The sequence below is a fragment of the Oncorhynchus mykiss genome, chromosome 27 (genome assembly GCF_013265735.2).
Source record: "Oncorhynchus mykiss isolate Arlee chromosome 27, USDA_OmykA_1.1, whole genome shotgun sequence".
Taxonomy (NCBI): domain Eukaryota; kingdom Metazoa; phylum Chordata; class Actinopteri; order Salmoniformes; family Salmonidae; genus Oncorhynchus; species Oncorhynchus mykiss.
In genome coordinates this window covers 24,356,626-24,365,515 of record NC_048591.1, presented here as the reverse complement: position 1 = coordinate 24,365,515, position 8,890 = coordinate 24,356,626, and the positions used below count along the sequence as shown (strand labels likewise).

The 8,890-nt window shown below is 38.5% G+C and overlaps 1 protein-coding gene across 1 annotated transcript; it reads right to left on the bottom strand.

The window, feature by feature from the left end:
- Positions 1–9: 9 nt before the first annotated feature.
- On the bottom strand, positions 10–5,783 carry LOC118944645 (sacsin-like). Its single transcript, XM_036964646.1, has 4 exons — positions 5,692–5,783; positions 5,348–5,466; positions 4,231–4,381; positions 10–126 (listed from the first exon to the last, which is right to left on the bottom strand). The coding sequence occupies exons 2-4, from the start codon at positions 5,410–5,412 to the stop codon at positions 10–12; spliced, it is 333 nt and encodes a 110-aa protein (XP_036820541.1). The 5' UTR covers positions 5,413–5,466; positions 5,692–5,783.
- Positions 5,784–8,890: the final 3,107 nt, after the last annotated feature.

Genomic DNA, 8,890 nt, shown 5'->3' with positions numbered 1-8,890 from the left:
ATCCCAGAACTATTTCCAGTTATCTATCATTTTACCTCCCCCTTTCAGGCCCCTTCCCTCCAGTGTCACGGATACTTCAGGGCTTCCCCTGGGTACCAGGGTCCCAATCTGCACTTTGTCATCCAGCTGAAGTAGGGGGAGACAGAACACACCATGAGTACTATACAATATGCTTGTCCTTAAGCTTTAGTAACTGCACTGGAACTATAATGAACATCTTGTATACAAAACCCTAAATATGAATGCTTCAAACGATGAAACAACCTGATAAATATTGTGAATTGCACATCAGATCGTATTTGTTTATTTGTTTGCTGCCATAGTAGCAGCCTATGATCATAATGCAAGACCATTAAATTGAACAGCCTTCACAGCATCATAAAGAACATTCGACTGTCAACCAGGCTAAATCTTTGGGTGGTGTTATTGCATAGGTGTCAATGTGATACACAATCCCACTCTGCACCTAACAGGATCGATACTGAGCAGAGCAGGCTGAACATGCACCAGCAGCAGGCAGGCTTACAGGAAGTATGTTATCTCTCGATTTCCAAGGTGAAACCCCTCATCTGCAGCGTCACTCGTTTCGCTCAGCACTTCTGGCACACAAACAAGCAGTCCTACACCACTGTAACTGACTGACTAATGCTGATTGTCACTGATTGTCACTTTTTCTTGCTGGCCATGGTTTGTACAATATTGTGTTACTGATATGTAAAAATCAACAACTAAATTCAACACAGGTCAGGTACTAGGCCAGGACTGAAATTAACTTTTCATTTAACCTTGTGAATGAGAGTTCATTAAGGTTGTTGGTCTTAACCTGCCAATGAATGTCCTTTTGTTGCACCAATGAGATGTGTATAATAATATCACAAAATAAAAGATGTAAAAGGTTGACAGAGAGGGCAGGGTTTCAATCTGATTAAAGCAGGCATGAATTGTAGTATATGTTGACTGACCATAATAGGCCTGGTAATACGATACTGGTAGTGGTGCAATGTCCTACTTCTGAGCTTGGAAAGCGTCAATGCCCATAATTCTCCAAATAACTGGAATCATTCATTGCCAATTGTCCAGGTAAGCATTTCAGCTGTAACAAATCTGGCTCTCTACTCCATTCCCTGATGAAGATGTTTTCAGTTTACATTCAACGTTTTTTTCCCTTCAGATGGTTAGCTAACCTTCTTAGTTCATTTGTTTTCGGAGAATCAGCTGACCCTCAAAGGCACACTGAAGAATATGTTTGGGGAGTATGGAGACCAAGACTAAACTTGTTACTGCCTTTAAGTGTCCCCCAAAGCAAGACATTCCCAAGCTAAGTATGGACGCTGGGACAGAGCCAACCCTTCAGATGAATAGCTGTGTTCATAATCAAATAAACTAGATCTCAACTTGCATGAAAGTCAGTCAGACACCCTTCTCAACTCTGTTGAACTGGACAGAGGGAGGGCTCCCTGTGGGTATAGAGTACCACAGTACGAGTCATAATACCCATAAAACCTAGCGGTCAAACAAGGAAATGGTTCTAATCGTTTTTCCACCATTAATTTTTCCCATAGGGGATTTTAGAAACACTTAAAATAAGGGCTGTGTTTCGTGTAGGCTTACCCTGGAGTGACGTTTTTATAACCATGTAAATCTTTCTAGGGCAAGGTGACTTTCATCACAATATATTTGCCTATATTTAGCCCCCCAAAATAAAATGCTAATTAGCTGCTAATGTGGCTATCATAAAGAAGTAGAAATTCCATGATAATCTGGACGAGATTGCCGAACTGAGGCAAAGGTAAGATTTTTTATTTTTTTATTTCACCTTTATTTAACCAAGTAGGCAAGTTGAGAACAAGTTCTCATTTACAATTGCGACCTGGCCAAGATAAAGCAAAGCAGTTCGACACATACAACGACACAGAGTTACATGGAGTAAAACAAACATATAGTCAACAATACAGTATAAACAAGTCTATATACGATGTGAGCAAATGAGGTGAGATAAGGGAGGTAAAGGCAAAAAAAGGCCATGGTGGCAAAGTAAATACAATATAGCAAGTAAAACACTGGAATGGTAGATTTGCAGTGGAAGAATGTGCAAAGTAGAAATAAAAATAATGGGGTGCAAAGGAGCAGAATAAATAAATACAGTAGGGAAAGAGGTAGTTGTTTGGGCTAAATTATAGGTGGGCTATGTAGAATCTCTGTATTAACCATGTAATGTTAGCTAAACTTAGTACTGAATAAATTGGCAACATTTCTTTAAATTGACACTTCTGTGAACTGTCACGGCCAAGTTTTAAATTGACACAACAGCTGTTAGCAAAGGTGTCAGCTAGAGGTGATGTACAGGAGCTTCCAGGGACTTGTAGATTTGCATAATGTCTACCTTGATGCTAATTAGCATTTTCAAATCTGAGAGTAAATTGGACCAAATACATTGATAAAAGTCACCTTGTCCGAGAGATTTACATGGTTATAAAAATGTCACGCCAGGGTAAGCCTACATGACACTCAGCCCTTATTTTAAGTGTTTCTAAAATTCCCTATATGAAAAATGAATGGTGGAAAAATGATTGGAACCATTGTCCTGTTTGATTGCTAGATTTTATGAGTATTATGACACCTCCACTGTGGGGCTCTATTGCAGCTGATATAGGATAGTTTGTAGGCGTGGCCTGTGGCTAATTTCTGAGGGTGACATCAGAGGGGCTGACGGCCTGTCAGTAAAGGCTCAGCAGAACAGTGGGTCCTTATATCATGTTAATTATGGCACATTACAACCCAACATAGAATACAATGATGCTAGGCTGTATACATGAACCTAATAAAAATAATGTAAGTATTGATAAAAATATATGAATAGCTATAAAATGTAATGCATAACATGATTAGAGCCAAAGTGAAAAGCAAGTTGTCTGCGCAGTCATTCTTCCTATAATATGAGCCAGGCCCACAGGAGGGGTTTCCATGAAAGACAGAACGGGATCTGAAACTCTATCCCATACTCCACATAGCCACACAGCGTGGTGATCAATCTGTAGCAGCAAACACTCAGTTGTCTAATCCCAACCTTAATCCTGAGTTGTGGTGGTCTAACGGAGTGTAAATACCTGCCCCTAGCAGTAGGCCTATCATGCCATCTGTGGGACTTTAAACAAACTAGTTGCCTAGTTTAGCAATAGGTGAGACATGTCAGCAAGCACCACTGATAATGTATGTGAATGTACACATCAGAATAAATTAGTTATCCTAAATGTCATATTAGAGAATACATCACAGGCTACATCACAGAGCATACTTTTGCAAGACATGAAAAGGAACTGTGTCTGTAATTATAGGCGCTCTTGATCACTATGACTGGAATTCTATCAAAAGATGAAAAACAAAGAGCCTTGAGACTATTGAATCAATGCACAGTCCTATCAGACTGGTGATACACTAAAAAAATGTAGTCCTCTCAATGATAACATTGTGGTGAATAATGGTGAAGATTATGTCATTGTAATGTTGTTGTGGCAATGGAGAGCCATTAAATACTTTGGACAGTTATCTGTTGGGAAATATGTTAATAAAGGAAATACATCATGTTATTCCCTCAGCCACTGTAGTAAGGAGAAATTTGGCCAGGTCAATGCACAGGATGTGCGGTAATGAAGAGGGTATTAACATGTTCCAATATTGAATTGACAATGCAGACGGACATGTGTTGGAAAGAGACAGGCTTGACTGCACAAAGAAATTGACACTAAAAACAAAAACGTGGATGTCATGAGTTCTAATCCTGCCCTAGCAACAAAATAGGTATTTACTCAGCAGCACCGGCTGAGATACAATCCCTAAATCACTACATTTCTGGATGTTGTTGTTGTTATTATTATGCAGTCCAAAGAAGGGGCCAATGTTGCTTCCTAGTAGAACACATATTTTCTAACAATCTAACCAGCACTGATGTAGCCTACATTGACACTGTCAGGATGGAGCACTTTAACTTACTCTATTAAAGACCTTTTCAATACATCACAAAACAATAAACAATGGAGGAGTATGAGATGAGATGAAACAATGGGGTCACAGGTTGTATGCACAGACAAGGGATGGTCTCTTATCAATTCATCTTACCATTGTGCTCTCATGCCAAGCATGCCATCTACTATAGTCAAACCTTGCCACAAAATATTTGTACATGTTCTGTAATTAAAATAGCTACAATTTGTAAAATTGCCTTTTACCTACCACTTTCCCATTGTGAACCAGCTGCTGCTCAATGACAGGCAGGTCAGTTTCTTCATAGATAAGTTGCTTGATGTCCCTGACAGCTGTAGAATGAGGGATCTGGTAGGCTTTCCGGCCAATATACTCATGACGGACTGTCACCCATGGCAACCTAGAAAAAAAATAACAAATAATAATAATCGCACTGTGAATCATAGATGGCATTGCATTCTTCATTTGGTAGATCACGAGCATAGAGGAACACCAAGCTAACATGATTTTCAGGGAAGATATTTTTCTGGCAGTGCACTCATTTTATCACAAATTGAAATGTGTATGTAATTGTAACTACATGTTTACTTGGTCATCCTGAGTTCATGAGATCAGATGGCTCTTCTATTGATATGTAAAGGACACAGAATGCTAGTAGCACTTAAACATAAGGAACAATGGGTCAGCAAGGCTTGCTTGCAGTTTGTATTGATTAAAGAGAAACCTGAGTGTATAACCTTATCTAACATTTCAATACTGCTTGTGTTTCAGCTGTTTTCTGCTCTGCTTGTGAGAAATAATGTCATAAAAAAACACCAATCTCAAAAAGGTTTTCAAGACGGTGCAAATAGCAGCACTTTCCCCAAAAGAGAATAGCTAGATCCTGACTTCAACATCTAGTGTAGTCATAACACTATTTAGGTTCTGTCTGAGTCATTAAATACAGAGAGAGACCTGTATGCATATATTTACTTATGCAACAAATATTGATTGTGCAGGTAGCAATAGAGGTTAAAAGCGTTGCCTATTCTGCAAACCACTTCACTCAAGCTACCATCTCTGTAATGTTCACAATTCTATAAAAAAAAATGGGTGGGGCATTCAACAGGGATGGAACACAACATGTTCTAGGCAAAGGTTCACTATAATGGCAATGCGTCTTCTATAGCCGCTTCAGAAATTACATTAGGGCTATAATTAACAGTTGTATGTGATATCTCACACCAGGGTGTCAAGACAGGTAGAGAGAATAATGGTGAGTAAACAACTCAACATAGTTTGACAGCAAGTTTGAATGGGGATCTTGAGGAATTGACCTACTTCAGCCCTCATGTTTCAATCTGAAATGTGTAAAAATAGAACTTACCATGGGTCTCGACAGTTTGCCATCACTTCTAAGCCGTTTTTCGTGCTATGTCCCCGCGTGCACATTCATTGGACTTCTATTTTATGCTCTGAGCGCTGGGAAACTCCACCGGGAAAAGACTGTCGCACAAACAAAGAGGACCATTATTTTCTCACAATACACCTCACAACGTTTTCACTCTATCCATATATCTACTGTAGGTTTATTGCTATCAATTTACATTCCATGGGTTAAGTACAGTTAGCCAATGTTGCGGTTGTAGCTTTATTTAGCCATTCCCCCTTAACGGGTCTGCCACTAAGGCTACAATGTATCAATATGGTTCTCAGTTATCCGCTACTCACTTTTGTCCCGCCGAGACATTTGTTTCATGATCTTGTAATCTGCGTTTCTGAAAATGATCAATAAAACAGTCGTGAGCTAGCAAAATTGTTACTTCTTACATGATAATTCCTTCAAATGCGCTGTTTCTAATAATGTATTATCAACGCACGTGATAACTGCGGCTGTTGCCGGTTGGCTGGACTGCTGGTGGAAAGCTACTGAACTCCGGTAGTTGTAGTCACGACAGTAACACGATTAGAAACACATTGCAGTCTCTCAAATTGCGTTCATCTAGCTACTTTCTCACAGAAACCAATATTATTATGGGGTGCAAAATATGCCATGGTTATAATAGCAATATTTTGCAGGTGATTCATTAGGTTATATGTTACACTTTCTATGTCTGCAGTAAATCTATTTCACATAGAGTTTCTCATCTATTTTATAGGCCTGTTTTTAGAATGAAGTAGTTGCATAATTGTCAATATAAAGTAATCATCTCTGAAAATGTTTTCATAACATTTTTGGATTTTGGTGCAGTGCAATTGGCACCAGTATCCAACGCAACGTAGAATAATTACATCATCCAACCTTTAGTCAAGGACTTTCAGCACTTTAAAATCATCCATCTGCACTCGTTAAAATATTTTATGCTTAGCATGTCAAAAAACCTTTTCGCAAGATATGATCTATTAAAGACTGACACTGTTGTATGCAACAAACATAGAGCAGACACACATTGTTCGGCCTATTTGGCTACCCTACTCGTAAATAAACAATATCATATTCATGATGCGGGGAAAGAACAGCTTGACCCAGTTCGCTATTTTCAGAATATGTTTGATGCCGCAGTAGCCTATACCGACAGGGATACTTACATCCGAGCAAGGTTCCACCAGAAGCATCACTCTCACGCATTGTGCAGCATCTGCCCTTTCCTCTCCACCCTCTCACATGTGCATGTCGCTGCTTAACAGTCTCTAAAAAGGGAGTCCTGTACTGGGGTGATCACACGAATGCATTGGCCTATCCAGTATCTTTCCAACATAAATATTCAGAGAAACTGTCAATGTGATAAAGAATCCTATATCGAATGGTCTTGTCCAAACATCCCTGAACAAGTTCAATACTGCAACACTCCCGCACGCATTTCTTAAAGCTGCAGTAATGAATGGGTGTCCCGAATGTACACCAAATCAAAATCAAATCACATTTTATTTGTCACATGCCTCGTAAATAACAGGTGTAGACTAACAGTGAAATTCTTAGGCTACTTTTCCAACAATGCAGAGTTAAAGATAAAGATAATACATACACTACCGTTCAAAAGTTTGGGGTCACTTAGAAATGTCCTTGTTTTTGAAAGAAAATCACATTTTTTTGTCCATTAAAATAACATCAAATTGATCAGAAATACAGTGAAGACATTGTTAATGATGTAAATGACTATTGTAGCTGGAAATGGCTGATTTGTTATGGAATATCTACATAGGCATACAGAGGTCCATTATCAGCAACCATCAGTCTCAGCTGATAATGGTTGCTGATAATGGGCCTATGTAGACACACTTCCTGTGTGTTATTACACCTTAATTAACCAATCACCAGATGCAATTTCAACTTTTTTTAATTGTCCAAAAGTTAAGGTACATGGGGTTATAATTTGTGGTTCAAATCAAGTTGCACCATGGTGGTTCAAACCACAACGGATTTATCAAAACATTTGACATTGTGTTAAAAACATCCAGTTTATTTTAGCACACGTTTCTATGGATATCAACAAATAAGTTTATTCAAAGTGGTCCCTCACACCTGAGACAAATATAGGCCCAGGCATATACCTGCATGTATTCACTTTAGGGAGCAGAGATTTTTTAAAATATGATTTAAGTTGCAAACCTCTTTAGGTCAGGAAGAAGAGAATGGTGTGCCAAAATAAACTATCCTGCAGTTGATGAATCCCCATGGATGAAATTATCATGACATTTTATATGCACTAGATGGAGACAATGTATAAACCACAGTCAACAGTCTCACAAAGAGATAATATGGAAACGAATTGAATGATGCATTGAAACAACTTGATGGACAGTTTAATAACTACAGCTCCATAACAGTGTGCCCACCAGGCTGGGAGTAACACATACTTGTAGAGGTGAAAGCACCTACAGTTTTCCCTGGTTGCTATACTTGTGTATTGGAAGAAGGTCTTCTGTACATGCACAAAGAGCAGAAGAGTGTTGTTTTTCTATTTGTGACTGGCTCCATTATAGATGTGTGTCTTGTAGATGTGTGCCATTCATTAAAAAGCAAAGGACTGCAACCCTATACTACACACAAATATATACAACACATTAAATACTATAAACACAGACATATATGATGTTTTTATGTGGAGAAATAACTTTGCATTTCTGAAATATGTCCCCATTCAACTTTATTATAATGCATTCAAACCAGATATATTTGCCAGGTGCATTATTAGAGAAATAGTAAGCGAAGCAACATTCCACTGTAGAAATACTGTAGATCCATTATTTGAAATGTGGCGCAATAATGAAAATATGCAGCAGCCTACCTCAAGTTTGTACAATCATGACATAAATCTCTAGAATTTATTTACAACATGCCCTGACATGTCTTCAAATTGGCTACTCTGACTGAAAAATTGAACTCTCCGCTCACTCTGCCACCCTCCCTCTCTCTCTCCCCTCCCTCTTTTTCTCTCACTCTGTGTTTGAGTTCTTCCTATTTAAATAGCTTCGCAAGCAGAAATGTTAGTAGGCCTAGTTAGGACTGAAGTAGAATTATGATTTTTGGGAAACACTGAAGGCTAGGCCTAGGTGAGAAGGGGCGCTATTTGTTAAAATTAGCATTAGACCTGCATGTATTATATTGTAAGAGTTCATAGGTTGTTAATAATCTCATACATTATTTACAGGTAATTTGTAAATGTTTATATGGTATTATTGGTAAGGTCAATGTGGTTGCCTTAACAATTTAGGCCTAATCCACAACATTAATGATTTGACCTTTATTGTAACAATTTACAAACGTCTATAAACATATTATGCGCTCTTTATAAACTGGTTATGAACCCTACATAAACTCTCAACGTAAACGGGTAGCAACTGCAGCCTATTTTATCCAAACTGTCCACTATAAAGTAGAGACAGTTTGCTCTCAGCCTCTCTCAGATTGTTAACTTTCTGGCACTGG

Coding starts and splice junctions, on each gene's coding strand:
- LOC118944645 (XM_036964646.1), bottom strand. CDS start 5,412: ATGTGCACGCGGGGACATAGCACGAAAAACGGCTTAGAAGTGATGGCA. Junction 4,382..5,347: donor GCAAACTGTCGAGACCCATG/GTAAGTTCTATT, acceptor TTTTTTTTCTAG/GTTGCCATGGGTGACAGTCC. Junction 127..4,230: donor TGGTTCACAATGGGAAAGTG/GTAGGTAAAAGG, acceptor CCCCTACTTCAG/CTGGATGACAAAGTGCAGAT.